The sequence below is a fragment of the Malus domestica genome, chromosome 15 (assembly GCF_042453785.1).
Source record: "Malus domestica chromosome 15, GDT2T_hap1".
In the NCBI taxonomy this organism is placed as follows: Eukaryota; Viridiplantae; Streptophyta; class Magnoliopsida; order Rosales; family Rosaceae; genus Malus; species Malus domestica.
In genome coordinates this window covers 48,299,296-48,321,630 of record NC_091675.1, presented here as the reverse complement: position 1 = coordinate 48,321,630, position 22,335 = coordinate 48,299,296, and the positions used below count along the sequence as shown (strand labels likewise).

The following is a 22,335-nucleotide window of genomic DNA, read 5'->3' as shown; positions in this document are numbered from 1 at the left end:
ATTTTGAAGTTCTAAAGGAGTGCGAGTCATAATTTTAAATTTGTATCATATTTGCTTGATAAATATGTTGGTATATGTTGGGTGACCAATTCGGACTTAAAGTTTGTAATTTTACTGTGTTTCTATTTTGTTTAGATAGAGGGTTGGATTTCTCTTTGTAGATTGATGCTGCTTTGTGTGGTTTACATGCAGGAATATTTAATGACAGTTGTTTTTGGGATATATAGGTGAGACCATCAATGCAAGGAGTGTACAGCCAGCAGGGGTTCCTGCACACCATCCACAGAGACCAGTCCCCAATCCTCCCTTAGACCACCACCTGCCACGAGTAATCAGTCCCCATCATCCCAAGTGAGTATTTTGTTTCAGTGTCCAATATGTAGTTTCTGCACATGTGCGAATAAATATGTAACGTAAACGTGCTCTACCATAACTGATAAGGTGATATGTGTTGCCTGCTAAGGCTTTTCTGATTGGTTTTATTGATGAAGTTAGTTTTTTAACTTCAACATACTGTTAGTGCTTGCATCTTCTCCAGTTGTCCGTCTGTTTGGTTCATATGAATGCCTGGACATTCTACATTTTAGGGAAGCAAAGAAATGATTGGCGTCGCACTGTTAGGTTCGTTGTTCCTCAAAGGATTTGATGATGAAGATTTACAAACATGTTTTAGTGTTGTTTCTTTTTCTTCAGTATTGCACAAGATGAACATGCCTGGCTTTGGTGCCATTTATTTTTATACGTTACAATTTCAGTTTACATTCTTTTGTCCTCTAAACTCACAACATAAACAGAAAGAAATGGTATTGTAAGGAATATTTGACACAATTTGTTATTGTTAAGATCAATTTCGTATAATTAACTGTTAGTTATCGTTTTCCTGATCTCGTTGAAATAAAAATACGTAAAACACATGTAGCGCCCTTTGATTAAAGTACACCTTCATACATTACGCATACAGCTCCATTTAGCAAGCGTGGGAGCGTGTGTAGAAAGGCTAGTTCTAAATTACTCTAAGCCAAAAAATTCACTGTATTGAAATGGAACAGTCTGTCGGAGTCGTGGTACGCAAGGCGATTTCGTCGCTGGATCTCTCTTTCTGCTGGTGAGAAACAATGGTTGCCCATCGACACATAAGAAGCAGAATGTACAATATAATTAGGTCAATGAAGCCTATACAAAAATGGGATTGGATAACTCCAACACATTAATTGATTTCAATTAAGATTGACACATGCAATCAGGAGCAGGGTATGTATAGATCGACTGCTTCTCCTTCCTCAGCCTCATCTGCCCCTGTCTGGTTTTGTGTCCATCCGAAACCGCGCGTTGGAAATCAGACCATTCCATGCTCTTATTCACGAAAAGCTTGCCCAACAATGCCATGTTTGGTCTAATAGTCTTCAAGTTCATATAAGCCCGGTGACCCACCTGACGATACAAGTTTAATCCTGTCAGCTCAGAATTTCATATATATTTTTAAGGAAACAATTCTTCTCTAGTGACACTGATTTTATAACAGGGCAAAAACATGCTATTTACAACGGCAAAATTGATGACGTGATAATCGGAACTATTCCCCCGCCATCTTAAAGAAGACAAATATTTACCAAGTACTGAACTCGATATGCTTACCAGTGCATTGTGCATATTTCCGGGAGAAGCAGAAATGAAGATGTCGCTTTGCATGCTCACGTAATAGTCAACAGCGGCCAACAAAGAAGCCTTGCCTTCAACTTTGGCCCTTTCCTCTGCAGAGGCAAGGCCCTTCTTATCATCCATATCTGGAAATAATCTTCTCAAAGTCGAGATCCTTGCTTCTCCACCGTAAACCTAAAAAAAGGAACGTAAAATTGTTTCTCCAATTTCAAACCATCATGAAGACATGATGTCAACATTTAGTGAGAAGGAACCTAAGGAATCGCATGAGATGCTTGGGGCTCGTTTGTCAACATTTTCAATTTGTTTCTATTGAAGAGAGAGGGAAATGAAAATGACTGAGGCGAAGAGAAGGAGAATATCTAAACAAAACTTTTCTGAGTATTATTTTGTAACCATTCTATGGTTTTTTTTTTATCTTTATAGAGTTATTTTATTTTATTTTTTTAAATAAAAACAAATCAACAAACGATCCCCTTGCCATTAGCCCCTAAATAACAGCATAGACATTCTGCTTTAAGACAAACCTTGTGAGAAGCAAGATAGAGTCGGGTCGTATTGTTGAAGCCCAAAGCGGCCAGCAGCAATCCAATCTCTTCAGGAGTCAATGGGCAACGCCCCTGATTTCTTAACTCCTCGTCTGTGAACTGAGATTTTAGGACCCTACCCTGCCAGATTACTTGCCGATATTTTGCAAGGGCAAGTTTCTCAGCTTTACCACCACCAAAATCACAGGCTGAATGGGCAGCCATATCCTGTGTGTATGTGCATGCAAAGAAGATATTAGGAAATACTAATCCTACAGATGTAATTAAGATTCTTAGGACAAGCTTTAAGATTCTCCAAAAATTATTTTGGGCAACATATATTTCAAAACACTTAAATCAGCTCAAAGACTCCGAAACGATTACATAATCAAACATGCCAAGGATATAAAGCTAATTAAGAACATACTTTATCGAAGCGTAGATGCAAAACAACATATTTCCCAGCTCCCTGTTTCTCAATTTCATTTGCTTTGTCCTGCGAGCCAGTACCTGCCTTTTGGTTTCTATTCGGATAGCGGAGACGATTAACAAGGGTTTCTCCCAATTTCCTGATATGAGGAACAAAGGCTAAAGCTTCAAAGTTGACTTTACAACGTAGGTGCTGTATGCTTGGAGGCAAGTTTTCAAAAGCCAAACGATGAGAAAATGGGGAGATAGCAGCAACTCCATATCTGTGGCAGTGAAACACCTTTTAAGTCATGAAAAGATATTTGGTTAAAATTTAGGTCCCAAAAAGCAACCTATTGTAGTGAATCATATGCATGTGCTTCAGATTGGTAGCTCAAGTTGTGCCCAGAAAAGACACTCTAACATAATACCAAAGGATATTTCTGGCTTACAGTTAGACCTAGAAAACCGTGCTCTTTCCGTCCACAAATGACTGTCTTGAAGTAGTTCCTTCATCTTTCTTGCCTTGGAGCAGCAAGAAGTACACGGTAATCAATTTCTGTAATTTAATATACCTTCCCTTCGAGATCCCTTCTGAAGGTGCAAACATCTATACTATTATTAAGAGAACCTTCCTTGTCAACTTTTTTTCCTATTTTGCCCTCACTTTTGATACACAATACTTACATAAGGAGGGCAAAATAGTAATTTTGTATCTTTTGCCCCTTTTTGCCTATTTTGCCCTCACTTTTGATACACAATACTTACAAGGAGGGCAAAATAGTAATTTTGTATCTTTTGAGAAAATGACAATCATATCCCTATTTTTCCTATTTTACCCTTATTTTTTATACACAATATTTATATAAGGAGGACAAAACAGTAATTATGTAATATTAAGATAAAATATGCACTTATTAAGAGAAATTGTCCCACCATCATTTTTTCATACTTTTTTTTAAAATTTTAAAAACTAATCACACTCCTTAATAAAAAAAACAAAAAATAAAATGAAATTGTTCACACACAAAGTGTGTGCTCATCGGCTGGTATATAATGAATAGAAGTGAATTCCGCTTATGGTATTGAAATTTTTAAAACATTGGCTCGATCCCTCCAAGGTTATTTATTGAAATCCCAAGACATAATAAAGCTTGAAAACCCAATGCCTTGACGTGCAGAGACAGAAGTATTTCTGTGGTGCACTACTAAGCTATAAATATATACGATACACATTAGCCAAACAACCAATTTCCCAAAGTTATGTCCCTAACATCATAATATTACTATGCCAAAACTTTCCTTGTTATGACAGCTTCTTTCTGCTATTTACCCCAGTAAAGAGATGACAACTTATGTCCAAGTTTATAACAGAAGCTATCACAATAAAAAATTTAAGAAACGTACACAGCATGATCCAATACAAGATGGAATCTAAACTTTAGGACCTACAACATATATGATACGGGCAATGGTATACGATACAACTTAGCTCTCAATAAAGGGTCAAAGCATTTACTGACCTCTGCAATATGGGCAGGACGTTTTCCAGATACCAATCAGAAGAAGCATGAACAGGTGCTGTTTTTATTCTTGTAATCCGTATGCCAGTAGCATAATACTCCCTAGTGCTCCAAGAAAATTCAATAGGAAGGGCTTTAACTATAGAAACTTCACCCTGTAGGGCTTCAATAAAGTGACCCACATCAAAAATGTCCTCAAAGGAACTGCAAAAGCACAAGGAGTTTCACATCAATGGCTCCCCTTTGGATAAAAATAATAATTTCTAGGGATGGTTCCAGGTTAGCATACCCACTATATACCTCGAATCTTGCCACACAGGATTAACTTCAAGGTGTGGAATAACCAAGGTGGCATTCAAAATTTTAGCAACAGCAACTGCATCACAAATCTTTTTTATGAAAAAAAAAAAGACCAAATAAATTAAATTAGATAATCTCATTTTGTACACCCATCTGACTATAGAATTACATGTAATAGCAAGACTTTCCTCATAAACTTATTAAAACTCACCCCCATTTTCTGCTGGTTCAAGCCTCCATCAAGGAACACCTGAATATACCCAGTAGATTCTTTTGGCGACGCTGCAAGAAAATGAACGGTAGTACATCAGATAACAATCAATACAATGTAACATATAATATGGCCTTATCTTTAATACTCACATGATAAACTTCTAGGCTCTTCAGGACAATGCTTCCATCCTTGGTCGGGCAACGGAGCCCAAAGCTTGCTCTGTTGATCCACAGACTACACAAATTCAAAACCAACATGCAAATACATGTAATCAGATCAATTGTTCATAAGCAAACATCAAATCAAAGGCACAAAAAAAAAAAAAAAGAAGGAAAAGGAACTGACAGATTGAAGAAGTAAAGCCGGACTTAGAAGGCGCGAATGCCGGGGTTGCGGGGCATTCCACTCCTGCAGAAAAAACCCATTTCAGTTTAATAATTATTCAACAAAATTACGCATTTCCATTAACAAAAACTTCAAACCTGTGGGAGTGGTTTGCTGGGAAGGAACTTACCGAGAAGATGGAAGGAGAGGCGTGGCCCAATGGGCCAAAGAGGTTTGGCAGGAAGGCCGGAAAGAGGACCACCAAAAGGCCGGCTAAAGCGGCTCTCTGAGACTGGTTGGGGTAGTAGTAGCCATAGTAGTCTTTGTGAAGCTTCATGGGTTGGTTTGATTTTGATCGAAGACCTAAAGTTTCACCATTGATTGCGGGTTTTGGTTGAGGGGGAAGGGAGGGCGGTGGAGAAGCTCACCGTCGTCAACGAGGACTGTGAATCGGATCTAATTTTAACGCGAGAAAACTGATAAGGGAAGGTGTATTAAGGCTTACGGTTTGATTAAGTGGAATCCGGATCCTCTTTGTGAGGTTCTCGGGCACCATCAATTTTGTCCGCTCATTTTAATATCATGCGGTGAGAAATTATTTTAAATATTTTTAATTAAAATTAAACATACAGTATTTGATACAAATTGATCGCACGATGTAAATAAGCGGATAAGCGGATAAAATTTACGGATTCCATAATTCTCACCAAAAGGATCCTGTTGGGATTAAGTGCGTGTGAAATATTTTACTTTTGTTTCTAATTTCATATCAAAGTTCATAATCTCATAAATTCATACGAAGCAAAACGTTAAGCTTATGTTCATACCACCAATGTTCACAATCGCCTACCAAACTACTTAATTAAAAGTGCATGCAACCAAAATGGAATAAATTATTTTTGGGATTTATGTCTATCCACTGTATAAATCTCAAAAATTAAACTCATTTAACATAGTAGATAGTGATGAGTAAAAAATATTCATTTATTTTAACTTTGGGTAATGATAGGAAACTAAAATTTTAAAATAAATTTTACAAATTAAATGATGTTGGTAATGATTAATTTAATAATTAAGTATTTATTGACTTTCTTATTCTTTATTGATAAGAAATGATTTTTCATAAAAAAATCTTGAGCAAACCCGAAAATCAAAAAAGAAAAAGGAAAAGAGAAGGAAATTGTCCCTGATTGGGTGAACTACAAATTTAAAGCAACACGCTTCATCGTGGAAAAAAACCCCCTCCCCTCGTCTTCGGCTCTCACACACTCTGCTTTCTCTCTCCGATTTGACCCAGCTTCACAACCCCGTCTATGCTCACTCGCTGAGTCAATTTGACTCGCCCGAGTTTCCACTCCAAACCCGTTACCTTCGCGATGAAGACTAGCGGCCTCGAAGTCTTCGACTTCAGCGAGGAGGACGAGCACTCGGAATCGGTCCAGGGGAAGTATTTGGGGAGGTTCAAAAACCCTAGCCTCGATACCAATCGGATTTTCAAGTGCGATTTTCTCCAGAATGGTACGTTTGCTTTCTGTAATGTCTGAAATTAGTAAGCTACATTTCTGTGTCTGGTTCCCGAGAATCCGTGGGAAAATAATCTGGTGTGAAATGAATGAAAGTTCAATAATTTTGTCGGAATTTTTATGTTAATGCTTCGAATTACAACTTTGGAACTTGCTGCTATGATAATTCATCGTTTGGAAATTGTTACTTAGTAAGGTTTGAGCCACGATGGAAATTTGGCCTGTTTGGATTCGATCTTTGTCGATAAGCTAATAGTTTTGTAGGATTAAGAAGTTTTTTTTTGAGTTTCTGGTTAATTATTCTCACAGGTTTATTTGTGCTAAAATGTTGGGATATGTATACAATTTACTATCTCATACTTAAAATCATCTTCATATGAATGTTGAAAATTTTGATAATATGGTGGTTGATTTCTGAGTTACCGCATTGTTTAATCTGTAAGTTAAGGTTGATCATATCGTAGAAAGGGGTGGAGATTGTTTGGCGAAGTTGGATATATGTTTGAAAGAACTAGGTAATTACAGATGGATCTCCCTATAATCCTAGTATCATATATGGTAACGTTTGACAGTTAGGGCTGGCTTGGCATTGCTGAAATTATTTTAAAAGCAGCTTTTTAAAAAAGCTGGGGCTAAAATTGTGTTTGGTAAATGAAAAAAGAGTGCTTTTTGTCAAAATCATGGGTCCAAAACAGCAGAAAGCAGAAGCAGCTCTACCCCTGCTTCTGAAAACAGCGTTCTATTTCACAGCACAGCAACCCCAAACTAGCTTAGTAATCAGTTTGCATGCAGTAGGCTACTTACAGTTGTGTATTTGCATAATGTGGTAAATAAGTAACATTGTTGTCAGGTCTGTCTGTATGTCAAATCTGCATTCCAGTCCCTTGTTTACAACGGTTTCTCACCTTTTTGTAAATGCTGATTTATGTGTTGATTCTTCCAGTTTTGCTTGATGTAATAATCAAGCCACTAATCTTCTGACATCTGTCAACACTCCCCCTCAATCTCAACTGGGGAATCCCAGTTTGAGATTGGAAGAGTATTTAGAAAATACGGGACTATGAACCCCTTTTGAACAAAATGTCTGCAACTGGTCATCAGTTGGATTGTACTGCACATTTGTATCTCCCTAAAGCACCCTTTAACGAACAAAGTGGTTGTCAGCGTTTATTTTTCTTTTTCTCTGTCAGCTGAAAACTAAAGATGGTTGATCTATATCATCAGTGTCTTTGTATAAACTATGCTAATTCATCTAAATATTTTTCTAGTTGCCCAGGGAGCCAAACTTCAAACAAAAGATATCAGCAGCATCCCTTGCGTAAATGTTGATTCAGTTGACCGTGATCATTGTTGTGATAATGCTATTTCACATTCCCCCATAGGAACAATTGAAGAGAGCCTGGCTACCAAGAAAGAGTATATGGAATTGGATGCTGCACCACAATTCAAATGTTTGAGTCATGAACAACAATCTGATTCCAAATTAGATAGTCATGGATCCAGAAGTTTTGTTTCTGAGCCAGAGAGAAGAGGTTCAAATGCTACGTCATCATCGTCTTGGGAAAGCCAGTTACACTTTGCCCTTGCAGTGTCTCTGTCCAGTGTATGTCAACTGTCATTTATCTGCTGAAGTATATCCTTAAAGGAGAGATTAACAATCAAAATTATGCTTTCTAAATTTTGTTGTTGTGTTCTTTTTTTTCTCAGAATGAGCCAACTGATATGATTTTAGATGCTGATGAAAGCACAAGTGACTCTCCATCAAGTCCTGCTTCTGAAATTGAAGAGGATGACGGTATTTCCTTGTTAATTGGAGGATTGCTAATCCTTAGTTTGTGCCTTCCTTGGGTATTTCTGTCATGCACCAAGGTGTTCTTACCATCATTTGTTGTTCACTTTCAGATTCTTTGGGTTCTTATAAATCATATCATTGCTCTGGTGATTTGGAAATGGTAATCTCTTTTCTCTTTTATTAGCGGTCCAATACATGTGAGATTGCTTCTTACATAAACTACATATTTGGGGTTGTAAAAACAGAAAAATAAAGAAGTATTTTATTTTTGTTGATGTTTAAACAAAATAACTGTCAAGAAAGAAAGTGGGGTTGTCTGTGTGATTTTCTAAATAGTGTAATGGGTACTTTTTATTTTCATGTCACAAATACAAAGAATAATTTTGTGAGGTAACACAGAAGTAAGACTGAAGTATGCACCATCAAAACATGTTTCGGTGACACTATCTATGCTTTGAATAAGTGTATGCAACAAAATAAAGAAGAAAAAAAATATCTTCTTCATGTGCACAATGTTACTTGCCTTCTAAATAAGTGTTCTATACCAATTTTATTTTTGGTGCAGATTTTTTAATACTTTGTTTATCCACTATTAGAAGGTTTTCTTAGTTGTGACTTTTATACTGTTGCATAATTTGCAGGATAATACAAATATGACGGTTGTTCTTTATCCTGATTATGTTATATATCGGGATAGTTATTGTACAGAACCTCGGTTGACCTTTTCTCCCAGTTGCTTCAAAGTCAGTGGTTCAACATCTGAATGCCCTGGAACCTTTAGTTCTGAATGGGAAGTTGACGATCTCATTGATGTAGAGTGTCAGTGGTTTCAAAAAGTGAGTCCTGAAACTCTCCTATTGGATGTCACCATTTACTATTTATACTTTGTATTGAATATGTACAGTTTATTGTACTACATTCAGGTTGAATTTGTCATGATAAAACTTCGTGTTGTAGCAAAGGATGCCACTGAAGATGATAGTGCACCCAATACTTCTGGTCAGTGCACTTTTACGAACAAGCTTTTTTCTCTTTGTTGGTTTTTGCATTCATTTAGTGGGATTAGTGCTGCAAGTGTATTTTTGGGGGACTTCTCTTTCATGAAATTCTACCAGATTTTTTACGTGTAGATTATTTAACTTGCTGTTCACTTGTTGAAACTAATGTGATCCTTCTGAAAAAGTTTGGTCAATTTTCACTCTGGTTCTATACAAGCTCTCAGATCTCATTCGATGATGTTTAAGCTATGAAGTGAGGACACTGATAGAGAGGGTTTAGGGTTACATGTTGTGTATACATTATATAGTCTTATGGCGAGGACACTATGTAATCATACTATATGTGACTTTAAAAATATTTGTGACTTAAGTGTTATAAGTAAGATGAACTAGTACTTTGTAATCCAAGTATTAATGATGCACCTTCAAGTACTTCAGATTACTTTTAGCAAGTAGTATGTGTCATATGGGAAAATGTGCTTCTTTGTAATTCAGAAAAGAAAATAAAGTTCTTGATTTTTAGTCTTGTTTTTGAACAGTGTGGTTTAAATTCTGTCCAAACTCGTTAGTGTTGTGTCTTAATAGTTTTATTTTCTTTATGGGACTTGAAACTCTTAAGCTGAGTGTGGCTTCTCTCTTTTTTTTGACATTATCTGCTATCAAAACTTCTCCTAGGCATTGAAGAGTTGAAGATTGCAATTGTTGAACCCAACTGGATCAAGCAACAGGAAAGGATAATGTCTTTGAATGCGAAATATATCAATTCATGGGTTTTGCATGAGTAAGTTTGTTTATGTTGCATTGGCTAATACAATAATATAATTCATATTTCTTGATGTTCTAATCTTTATGCCAAGTAGCTACGTAATTTGATGGCGTATACTCTGATAATACCGTTTCTTTTTTCTTCTACTTACACGGTTAAGACTAATTGTATTTGAATTGAACTGTGGAAATGACAGCATGTTTCTTTTTGGTAACATGTTTCCTTTTTCTCTTTTGTATAGAAAGGCAATATTTGATAATTTTGTAAAAGGAACAGGATATTGTGCTGATTTTTACTTGAGATAGACGAGGATATTATGTGTTTAGTCGTCTTAGTTTCAGGCTTTCAGTTCCGCACAGATGTTTGATTACTGTACCTTAATACGTTCAATATGCTTTTTATAGTCTTAACTAGATTTAAAGTTCCATATTTCTCTTTACTCTCAGTTTGTACCAACATTGACAAAAGTATAGCCACCAACATACTTAAATTGGAGACAGCTTTTCTAAAACAATATCCAAGATATGGTCAATGTAATATGATTTAAGATTTACGCTTTGTCAGTACAATGAAATTCAATCTCATCAAGATCATAAATTTCTTTTTTGTGTTTTCAAAGGGTTAGTGTTAAGATGAAATGAACTAAATGGCAATTTTGGGGATTACAATGGAAGATTTAAGGGGATACATAGTTCAGTAGCAAAATGGATTGCTGTGAGAGCCATCTGATGTCCACTCTTGAATTTAGAACTTCTAAGTAATAGTGTGAAGTGAACCATCTAGCTTGTGGTTTTATTATAAGAATTTATGCTGAAAGAAACTCAGTAAACATTAAATCTTAAGGCTCTTGGTTTATAACTATGTTTTATTACATTAGTGCTGAGTTTGTATGCATTTAATTTATACGGTATCTGTTCAACCATGCTGCTGTACTGCTGTGGGCTGGGCATAGTGTCCAGTTGTTTTTCCTCTTCAAAAGGATGGTGTACTTCTGTGGTGATAAGTGTTGCGTGTCTTGTTAGTGGTTTGCAAATTAGAATGGTTCAACAGTACATTTGTGGTGAAATTTTTGTTTGTGCATATTCTCTCTCTCTGTCCACATATATCTAGCTTAGAAATGCAAGGTAAATTGTCTGGATTCAGATTGTATTTTTTCCTTGGTGAATTATTTGCCACAATTGTAAAATATGTACTAGTTCTTCTGTGTATTATGTATTAAATTAGTTTATTTTACTTCAGTAATACTGCACAATCTTAAATTCATCTTTTTTTCCCATTTTGATACAAGTAGCATGCACACGGAAACAGATGAGGAGGATTCACTTGGACAGAGGCATCATTTTCCGAAGTGAGTTAAAATGATCCTAGTTCCTTTCTATGTAACTATGGATATACAAACTAGATTGCTTTCTGTATAATTACTAGTTAAATGATGTTTCCTTAACCCTCCTTTTCCTTTCTTTGTTTTCAGATTCTTTGTTTTGTCCTTTTGAGTTCTTTAATTGTTTACCGTTCTTATGCTTTCTAGTCTTTCTTTTTCTTTTCTTTTCTCACTTATATGGTGAGTATTGGATAAAGTATTGAACTCTTTGTTTCTCGGTATCACGTAATGTGGATGTATGCTGTTTTAACTTTAGCTCATATCCGTGGCCCAAAATCCATCATTAGCTATACCATCATTCAGTTTTGCCTCATACAACAAACAGATGAAGGATCAATTTAAAGAGACTGAAAATCACTTTATGTGGTCCCTTTTCTTGTTACCACCTGTGGAACTATAAGTATTTATGGAGTTGGACTCTGGTGGAAACTGTTTGCGTTTATGTTGCTTAGTAATATACCAAATGGTAGAATTGATTTGGTTTTTACAGTTCAGTTCCTATTTCTTTCTTGGTGTTGTTTTCTAATGTATTCTAAACATATTTCAAATGTTATACAGTTTTGATGAGCCTTTTGAAGATGTTGTATATCCAAAAGGGGACTCAGATGCTGTTTCCATCAGCAAGAGAGATGTTGATCTCTTACAGCCAGAGACATTTATTAATGATACAATTATTGACTTCTATATCAAGTAAGCTTGCGTGGATACGGTCACATGCATAATTTATATTCTTGATATTAAAAACTTGCATGTTTGGGGTTCTGAATATTTAGTTCCATTATGGACGACATCTATTTCTGGGACTTGGTTTTGTTAGTTTTATTAATAAGAGTTTAATGTCAAAATTCTCACACATGAGATATGAGAACTTTGTGTGTTTGTTAAGGTAAATGGTTTTGTATAGCTATATATATTTTTTAATTGCATAGTTCTTAATCATTCAAAAGGAAAATATAACTACTATTAAATTCATGATTTTACTAATAAATAAAGCTAATTTAGTATTTATTTGTGTTCAAGTGACTCTTGCATACCTTAATATAAACAAATGCCTATAATCACATACTAATAATCATTTCGTTGTTAGGGGTCAGCAAATAAAGCAAGTTAAGCAACTTGGCCAGTTTGATAACCGTTTTATTTTCAGGTTGAGCAACTTAGTTTTCACTTTTTTGTTAGGAATATAGGTGAAAGACAATGAAAAATGGGATGAGCAAGGGTAGAGGAAGGATGGTCGGAAAAAAGTGGAACAAAGTACACAGTGAAAATCAAAAACAAAAAACTGAAAACGATTGTAGTATGTTTTCTTTTATAATTATTGCTACTTTGATCTTCATTTCTCTCTCCTCCCTTCCTCCACCCTTCTTCATTCCTTATTCCTCCATATAGATTTCTTCCTCTATGAAGAAAATATGAATCCTAAAACTAGAAAACGACATGGGTATCAAACGAGTCCTTACTTTCAGAAATTTATCTTTACTTTGTAATTCTTTCATCTGGTTAGTCCCACACTGGATCAATCTTCTCTACCATCAATATCCTCGCCATCCTCAACAAAACCCTTGGGTTTGCTTTATAGGAACTTTTAAATTGCTATACGTTTTTTGCCTGACTATATAAATAAATAATATATTTCAGGTAAATTGGTATATAGGTCATGGGAATCGTAGATGAAAGCGTTGAGAAACTCTTAATTTTGATGTTTCTGCATTTTATGAACCGTTAATGAATTTAAAGACAAGATAATTAGAGTCCATAATGTAATGATTTAAGTTCATTGAAATACTAATACTTTGAAGTTTGAAACAGCATTTGAAAATGTAATAAATTATAATTGCTATTACCAAAAGACAATGCTAAGGCCCGACAAAGCTAATGCTAATTGCTATTGCCTTTATTAGCAATTAGAATTATAATGTGATTGTAGGTTTTGAATTTGTTTCATAATTCACCTGCTAAAATGTACTCTATTGACAGGTATCTGAAGAATCAGATTCAACCTGAGAAACGGCTTAGGTACCACTTTTTCAATAGTTTTTTCTTTCGGAAGCTGGCTGACCTGGACAAAGATCCATCCAGTGTTTCTGATGGCAGAGCTGCTTTTGAACGAGTTCGTAAATGGACGAGGAAAGTGGATTTATTTGAAAAGGATTACATCTTCATTCCTATAAACTTCAAGTATGACCCTTTGACCGAACTTTTTGACTTTTGTAATATGCTCAATTTTCTGGAGTGCTGATACGTGGCTTTTGTGCTTTTTAATGTCAGTCTACACTGGAGCCTAATAGTCATATGCCATCTTGGTGAAGTGCCTAAACATAATGGTAACTTTTTCTTTGATTGTGCAATGCGCATCTCAACTATTATTCGTCCTGTCATTTATGTACTTTTGCTATGTTCAGGTGGAGACTCAGGAAATTTACTTAAAGTACCTTGTATTTTACACATGGATTCTATCAAAGGAAGTCATACGGGTCTGAAAAATCTAATTCAAAGGTATCTATTTGCTATTAAAGTTAATTTTATTGAAGTTCTTCCTTTTCGGATTTCTCTAACTATTCATGTATTCTCATGCAAAGTTTGACTTTTAAGAAGTGAATAGCCAGTTGGGATTTTGGTTGAAGCTGTAAAAGTGGGTGAGATATTGGAGAATTTGGGTTAGATGCTTCCAATATACCAAAGGAGGAAAAAGAACAAAATATGAAATTTATGTGACAGGATCTACTTTGGACAAAATATTAACTATAAGAAAGAGTGTCATTTCACTTGTAACTTCCCTTTGATTGGTAGAATAATGACAATTTTAAATCAATTGAAATGTTTGACCTTGGACACGCACAATATCCTTTTAATACTATTCTAACCACATAATCTCTTGACTCTTGTTATTAATTATATGAAAACTTAATGACATTAGAAATAGTGTGGTTATTGTGATATAGATAACCATGGGATCAATAATACAAGCGTTAAGTTAGGTTGAAGTTTGTTATTTTTTTGGGAGGATGGACAATTGTCAAGTCAGTAGATATGGGTTGTCTAGTTTTTTAATGGGATAATATTGGATTTTGTGTGTTTCTGTTTGATGGTTTGATTTTGTGTGTTTCTAAATTGTGACTTCAAAATTTGATCTTGAAATGATAGTTATCTGTGGGAAGAGTGGAAAGAAAGGAAAAAGGAGACATCTGAAGAAATCTCATCAAAGTTTCACAACCTGCGGTTTGTCCCACTTGAGGTATTGCTCCAGTCTAGTGAAACAGTTTTAGAGAGGGAAAACAATAAAGAACCTGAATTAGTTGGGTATATTTGAGTTTTATGATCATATTGTTGTGTATGCTTACTACCCTTGTGGTTTAGTAGGCCACATGGAAGAATGATTTCATAGGACACTGAAGTAGAGATAATTTGATTTATCATATATAAATGCTACCGTTCTTGTCTTATTAAAAAGTGCTACTACTTGTGTAAGTTTTTTGTCCAATGTCCTTGTTTCATTGGCACGGGATGCCAAGTGGCGGTGTAGTCGTTCCATGTAGGTTGTTTTCTAAGTGAAGGGCATTACTATCTTGAAACCACCTTTTTTTTTTTCAAAGAAACATATATAAAGAAATTTGTGGATATTAAGATTGTCTTTTATTTTTATGGGGCCGAATTATTTTGATTGCCTGGTATTAAATATATGCACTAAACCATTATAGGTTAGGTTCTAGATACAGTATGGTAAATTGATAATTTTTTTAACAATAAAACCTACTAAAATGTTCTTCTCCTTTTGGTCTAATTTTTTATAAATAAATATCAGATGTATGGAATTGCTAAGATGCACGTGTGCATCTTCATTTGTGATCATTCTGTCTTTGTGTTGCTGCAATAGATATATGCTCTCTTTGTTCGTGAGATAATTTTTGTCACTTTAAAGTTTTATCATTTGCTTCCTCATTTTTAGGTGTGGTTTTAGATAAAGAAGTTTTGAATAGTTTTTCCTGATGTTACTCTTAGCTTCTGACACTGGTTCATGTTCTTATTAGCTACCGCAACAGGAAAATTCATTCGATTGTGGCCTGTTTTTACTCCACTATTTGGAGCTCTTTTTGGCAGATGCTCCTGTTCATTTCAGCCCTTTCAAAATAACCAAGTTTTCCAACTTTGTAAGTGGTCTACTTTGTCTTTTGTTTTTGCTTAATTTAACCAAGTCTTTTAAATTTTACCGTTTACTTTGTTGAAATTCTTGATGTGGCATGTGAATTTTATATATCTGATATTCAACCCTAATGTTTAATATTTAAAATTGTTCCGCCCACCACCGGGTTGTGTACGTACGTTGTTTTTTTTTACAAATTAGGGTGATGCTTGTGAATGCTTGTTGGAAGCCATTCTGAGGGGAAAATCAAATATTGTTCTCTTGTTCGTTTGTATTATTAATTTGTTGCATACATATGGAGGAGTGTCCAATCACTAAGCAATTTAAGAGGAAACAAAGCACATTCAAAGCCATTGGATGCAAATCTCATGGTTTAAAAGACAAATGACTGAGAGCACTTACTTTCTATTAACTGCTGGATGAAAACCCAACTAAGATAGCATACTTTAAGCCTTCATTTGCATGTATTCCTATTAATTGGTGGATGAAAAGTCAAACATATCAACAATTACTTGGTGTATATTTGAATTCTTGAAAGTCCTTAATGCCAAGTGTTTGAATGCTTCTGCAAACATATCTGTGTTAGTATGTTGCTTTACAGATTCTAGCATGCATCACGTCCGAAGATTGTAGGATTTTCTTTTTCTCAAATAGAAAGTCTTTTGGGTTCTGTTGCCTAATAATGAATTGGGACCGAAACAGATATTACATGCAAATGTTGGAACTTTAAATGGGGTTTCTGTGCTTAAAACTCATGTACCCTTTTCCCATTATTTCTTGTTGCCTTTTAAATATGATCCTCCTGTAATTTAATTGCATGCTTTATGTTTCAAGTTTTTGTTATATATAATCACAATTTCTGTTGCCAGCTTAATGCAAATTGGTTTCTTCCGTCCGAGGCATCTCTGAAGCGTACTCTTATTCAAAGGTTAATTTTTGAGCTCCTTGAAGATCGTTGTCGGGGAGTCTCTTCAGCGGCTTCCAGTGATGAAGACCAGGCTAAGTTTCCAGAATGTAACAAGCATGAAACTGGTGTGCAATCTTTTTCAGGAAGATGTGGTCCTGCTATAGCTTGTCAAGAAAATATGTCAAGTTCTCAAGCAGGCCAGGGGATTGAAATTACTCTGTTATCCTCAACTTCTCTAAGGAGTTCTGAGTGCGTTAAAGATGCAGGCTTTGTTATCCAGGAACTTTTTGAGCCAGGAGCCACCCCAAATTCACTATTTGGAGAATATCAATCATTTGACCAAAAGTCATCTTTTTGCCGTCTTAATGGAGCTGTACCACTGTTGGAGGTAACATTACTCATCTTGTTCTGTTTGGAACAGTATATGTTTTACTATGAGATAGTTGGGATTGAAAAGCATGAGCATGACTAGTGTTGACTTTTGAGGCTGTTTTGAAGTTCTTTTGGGTGTTGCTTTTTAGTGCATGTGTGTGTTTGGGAGAGAGAGGTATTGGAAGGGCCATGTTATAGGTTTTCTTTTTATCTCTTGCTTAAAAATTACTTTAAAATGATCTTCCTTTTTTTTTTATGAGAAATTGGAGTATTAGTCTGACACCCAATTGGAGCCTTGGTCCCCAAACTAAAAACCTGTTAGTATTGGTCCCGAAACATGTTACAACGTGTAGCAATGGTCCTTTTGGGTAAAACATTTTATAAGGAGTTAAGGGATGGAAGTTCTAATGGAGTTACCCAAAAGGATCATTTGTCCAAGTTGTGACAAGTTCAAAAACCATTACTCACATATTTTCAATTCAAGGATCAATGCTCCATATATCTATTATTTTAATTTTCTTTTAACCAATAAATGCTTTGAGAATCATTTCTGTCATTATTCAGAAATCCTTGATTTATGTAGACCTGTGATACAGGCCGGTACACTTTTTTTTGGGTTCTGTTATGGGCAAAGAACTGTATAGGACAAAAGAAAAACATATTATAAAGGGATACCTGTTTTACATGATTTCATTTAAGAGACTGCAATACTTGCACTTAACCATTTGTTTCATAACAGGAAGACACCAAAACTGGAGAGCAGTTTGCTTTTTTGCCTACAGGAGAGACTGGTTTTCAGCAAATAACTGGAATTACATCTCAAACTTGTGACATTCCGTATACATCAAGAGCTTATGGCGTTGAGACTTCCTTTGACTTGGCACAAACGGAAAATGAAAACACCGATTCATCCCCTAAACTATCTATGTGTGTCTCTGACCACGCTGAAGATATAGAGGTCATTGAGGATTATCCAGTTGGGGAAGGTTTGGGTCTGAGCCAGAAAGAAAAAATGGATGTAAACCATTCTCAATCAGTGGAAAACGTCACACGTTTAACAGATTTCCTTGTTTCTGCTCCGGGCAAGATGCAGGGCGCTTCCATTATAGAATTGGAAGGTTCTCAAGATCATGATAAGGTGTATGACGGGAATGAAAGTGGAGATTCTCAAGGCCCTGATGGCAACGAAAGCTGTCAAGAACATGATAAGGGGCATGATGGCAACAAAAATGGAGGTTCTGAAGACCATGGTAAGATTGATGGAAAAAGTGGAGGTTCTCAAGACCATGATGTAGTGCAGGATGCCGATGAAAATATGGGTTTTCAAGACCATGATAAGGTGCATGATGGCAATGTAAATGAAGCTTCTCAAGACCATGATAAGGTGCAGGATGGCAGCAAAAGTAGAGGCTCTCATGACCATGATAAGGAGCAGGATGGCAAAGAAAATGGAGGTTCTCGAGACCATGATAAGGAGCATGATGGCTACGAAAATGGAGGTTCTCAAGACCATGATCTGGTGCAGGATGTCAATGAAAATGGAGGCTCTCAAGGCCATGATAAGGTGCAGGATGGTGACGAAAATGGAGGCTCTCAAGACCATGATAAGGTGCAGGATGGTGACGAAAATGGAGGCTCTCAAGACCATGAAAAGGTGCAGGATGTTGACGAAACTGGAGGCTCTCAAAACCATGATAAGGTGCAGGATGGCAACAAAAATGGTGCTTCTCAAGACCATGATATGGTGCAGGAAGCAGCTCCAATTCCCTCGTGCCAAGAAAATCCTGACATACAAATGGATCAAGACTCCGATATGGTAGACAACAGGACTGTCTCATGTGATGATGTTCAAATGGCTGATAGTCCGCCGCCTGATGATGTTCTGATGCCCGAATCGCTAGAGCAACGTGCTGCAAAAAGGCTGCGGCTTACACCTCCAGTTGAAGGGGATAAATGTGTTACATGAAGCCTTGTTGAAGATTGAAAGTTGTGAGGCCACCAATGCTCTTTTTGGCATTTCACTAGGCGTTTGACTTGATTGATCTGGCCACATGAGGTATGTGGGATGTATTTAGAGAAGAATAGTTAGATACTAGGATGCATAATCTAAAATGTTAGTGAATTTAATTCCTCCCAAAAAAAGAGATTTGATAAAATCTTGCTGAATGCTGAAGCGAAGGGTAAGAAAAAAACATGGAGAAGTCATGGCCTACTTGGATTTTTGAGGTTGTGTGCATACTCTATAGGAGTAGGATTCTCTTCCCTCTTTTTCTCTAGCTCCGCTTGAACTAGGGCTAGGCGTGGGTTGGATTAGTTTGGTTTTGGATGTAAATTGCGTACTAAGCCGCACGCTGCGGTTTTGCCTAAATTCCAAACCACAATTGAACCGCAACAGCTTAGAACCAATGTTGGGGTATGGTTTGTAAATGCTATAGTTTTTAAACCCGTCAATTTATAAGAAAATTCAACTTCAAATTGTTAATCTTATAATTTTAATTTACGATCTCACAACCTCAAAATACACTACTCATAACTCAAAAAAGTATCCAATTCCAACCTCTGAACTTGATGATGAGTTTAGTAAAATAGTAAATTATAATATAATGGAAATTGTTATTAGCACTCTAAATTTTTCATTTTACACTCCAAACTTTCTATATTTAGAAAGAAAAATACACTTGTGAGAAGTATAGAATGAGATTTTTGGAGTGCTAATAACACTTACCAATATAATTATACGACTTGTAGGTGGATGGGAATATACAGCTTGTAACACTACTGCATCGTCTAATGACTCAACCAATTTTTTGTCTTGAAGTTTACCACATAAAAAGGGCATAATCCACTTTCTCTCACTTCTTTATTCTAGCATTGACATGTGCTATCATATATCTTTGTATCGGTTAAATTTGTGAGTTGGAGATAAGCGGACTCGAACCGTTGACATCCGCCATAGGGTAAACTACCGCCTCTAATCAAATTCCAGATTGAAGTTTGGTTAACGACACCCGTTGCCCAACCTTTTCCAATCCCATCGTGGTTGGTGTAAGCCCTTCCTTCTTCCCTATTCCAAGCAACGTCAATACAAGGCAGAGTACCGCCTAGCTGATCTATTCGAAGCTGCCACCGGCATGAGAATGATGCATAATTATTTTTGTATCGGAGGAGTAGCGGCCGATCTACCTCATGGCTGCTCAAAGTTAAAGTTTCTCTTGACCTGAAGTTGCCTTCGTATTCGTACTTCTTGACCAAATAAAATATGCTTCTCACCCCAATGGTTGATAATTTAGGTCCTGTAGAAACTCACACAACATCAACAGAGAGCTCGTAGGCCTTATTCTTCAAATCAAAGATCGATGTAATTCCACGAAGTAGTCTTTTAGTATAGAACATAGACTCTTTGAGCCGACTAGGCGTAGAGGACCCACACCAATCCATCTTGAACTTGGTGGTTAAACTTTACTGCTGTAACGATACTGTAGGGGAGGTCCTGGCTTTTGAGGTGCTGAACGAAGTGAAGCGGGAGACTACTACACCTATGTTAGCTTTACCTGACTTTATTATTTGAAACATAGATTTTTTTAATCGAATAACGACCGTAACAGATGTCAGCTCAATCCGAAGGAAATTATGCAGAAGCTTTACAAGATTATTATGAAGCTATGCGATTAGAAATTGATCCTTATGATTGAAGTTATATACTCTATAACATAGACCTTACCATCGCTCGAATGGCGGATCCACGGAGCTATTATAACTATAAGATATAAGAAGTAGAAAAAAGCCTACTTGGAGCATGTTCATCTTCCTCTCGTACGTTCATGGACGTTCATGGACGTTCCAAAAATGGGTACTATCGGGTCGGGTGAATTGAATTCAATAATAGACGCCTGTTGACAGTCCAACCAAAAGTCAAACCATTTGTATGCACCACCTCTATATTCCCACTTGAGACCATCTTTATCAAATTGTCTTAGTTCATCACCATGCACTACCTTAAAAGTGAAGATATCAACATCATCTACAAAAGCACACAATCAAATGCAACATAGGAATTAAAAATGTAGCATAGAAAATTAGAAATTAGAGATGGATTAGTGTGATTTCTATTGGTATGCAAAGATTTCCATGGGGAAGGATCCTCGGCAACTCAGCACAGCTCCCCAAGGGATTGGCACTTTGGACGTGTAGTCGGGCTCCTGCTTGTTGCTTTGCTACAAGAAGAGGATAAAGTTAGTTCTGAAAGGTGCATTTGTTAGGCCTTAGGTGTAGGCCTTGAAGCTCGCAATCAAAACTAAGTAAGTGCTAGGCGTGCCACTGCTATCTCAGTATAGTCGATGTAGAACAAGTGTATTTTAGTCGATTACTTGCGCCCCAAGTTACTCGGACTTCTTGTTATTAAAGGATTGTTGTGGATGGGTTAAGTCCACATTAAGTTCTTTTTCTTGCATTGTGACAAAGGACTTTTAGTTCATAGTCTTGAAGGGAGTCCATATCACCATTAAGCCATTTAGCCGTTTGCTTGGTTCTTGATTGATTTTAATGATAACATATCCATTAAACTAACCAGATCTAGATGCAAATGAGACTTTTAAAGTAGGAAAACAGGTGAATATGACTTGAATACATACTGGAGAATGCATTACGTAATAGATCAACAAATGTAAGTACAAACACAAGGAAGTCGGGCAAGATTTCACTTTGTTTGTCAAGGTTGAACCTTTTGTAGCCACTTCTCTTTGAGTTTACAGAGGTTTGTATGCTGGAAAGGGATGGATGGTAAATAGGTTTACACGTGGGAATCGATACTACGCCACTAAGGGAGGTAGCAGAGCTTTTAAACTAGGGAAAGATAGGCTTTCTAAGGAGATCTAAACAAGAGATAGCTTGTAACTAAAAAAAACAAGAGATAGCTTGTTGCTAAAAAAAGATCTGAGATCTGGGCTGATATAGCTTTTGGGTGCAAATCTGGCTTGAGAGCAGAGTTTGTATGTTTGTTTGTTTGATTGGTTGAATGTCCTTATCTCTAGGGCCTCTTCCTCCTTTTATAGACCAATTAGCCCGACTGCTGTGACCTTGCTCTTGCCCGAAAGCATTTTGAGGGTAGTGACTCATCATATTTTTACTTGTATTGCCACTAAAAAGTGTTTTTTAGCTGATTGTGAGTTGGTCTTCATCACTTGACATTTAAATCATAGACACATGATCTATGCATTAATGGGGAGGCGCCAATTTATCTCTAGGCCAGGTGCCAAGCTTCGGGCACGTCTTCTTTTAATTGCCATCTCTGGGCTTCCTCACATTGGCAGCCTAATGTTCAAATATTAACCCAAACAATTTCACTAACATATATACAAGACTAGCATAAACCCCCAATGCAACATAATTTAATCAGGCTTAGTTATAGTTTAATCCACATGTGATTATTATAATTGCTCTTTGTAGTGTGGTAGCTCTGTTTTTTAAGGGTGTTGCTTTGTCTCTACTTCACAATGAAAAT

General features: G+C 36.3%; 2 protein-coding genes across 8 annotated transcripts; one reads left to right on the top strand and one right to left on the bottom strand.

Moving 5' to 3' along the window:
- Positions 1 to 1,134: 1,134 nt before the first annotated feature.
- Positions 1,135 to 5,472, bottom strand: LOC103431995 (O-fucosyltransferase 31-like). The gene is made up of 10 exons (XM_070813642.1): positions 5,146 to 5,472; positions 4,977 to 5,039; positions 4,781 to 4,865; positions 4,629 to 4,699; positions 4,418 to 4,506; positions 4,118 to 4,321; positions 2,614 to 2,878; positions 2,187 to 2,414; positions 1,636 to 1,833; positions 1,135 to 1,431 (listed from the first exon to the last, which is right to left on the bottom strand). The coding sequence occupies exons 1-10, from the start codon at positions 5,290 to 5,292 to the stop codon at positions 1,222 to 1,224; spliced, it is 1,560 nt and encodes a 519-aa protein (XP_070669743.1). The 5' UTR covers positions 5,293 to 5,472; the 3' UTR covers positions 1,135 to 1,221.
- A 603-nt stretch (positions 5,473 to 6,075) lies between these two features.
- LOC103401987 (probable ubiquitin-like-specific protease 2B) lies at positions 6,076 to 19,310 on the top strand. 7 transcript variants are annotated; one of them, XM_070813177.1, is made up of 17 exons: positions 6,076 to 6,473; positions 7,747 to 8,081; positions 8,186 to 8,273; positions 8,381 to 8,430; positions 8,912 to 9,106; positions 9,194 to 9,269; positions 9,944 to 10,049; positions 11,326 to 11,382; positions 11,974 to 12,105; positions 13,393 to 13,593; positions 13,684 to 13,739; positions 13,818 to 13,911; positions 14,560 to 14,650; positions 15,444 to 15,563; positions 16,426 to 16,851; positions 17,575 to 18,444; positions 18,490 to 19,310. In XM_070813177.1, the coding sequence occupies exons 1-17, from the start codon at positions 6,332 to 6,334 to the stop codon at positions 18,799 to 18,801; spliced, it is 3,351 nt and encodes a 1,116-aa protein (XP_070669278.1). In that variant the 5' UTR covers positions 6,076 to 6,331; the 3' UTR covers positions 18,802 to 19,310. The 7 variants fall into 7 exon arrangements, with proteins under 7 accessions (XP_070669278.1, XP_070669280.1, XP_070669277.1 ...); XM_070813179.1 differs by having other exon boundaries at positions 6,113 to 6,473; positions 7,861 to 8,081; XM_070813176.1 differs by having other exon boundaries at positions 6,113 to 6,473; positions 11,323 to 11,382.
- The last annotated feature ends 3,025 nt before the right edge of the window (positions 19,311 to 22,335 follow it).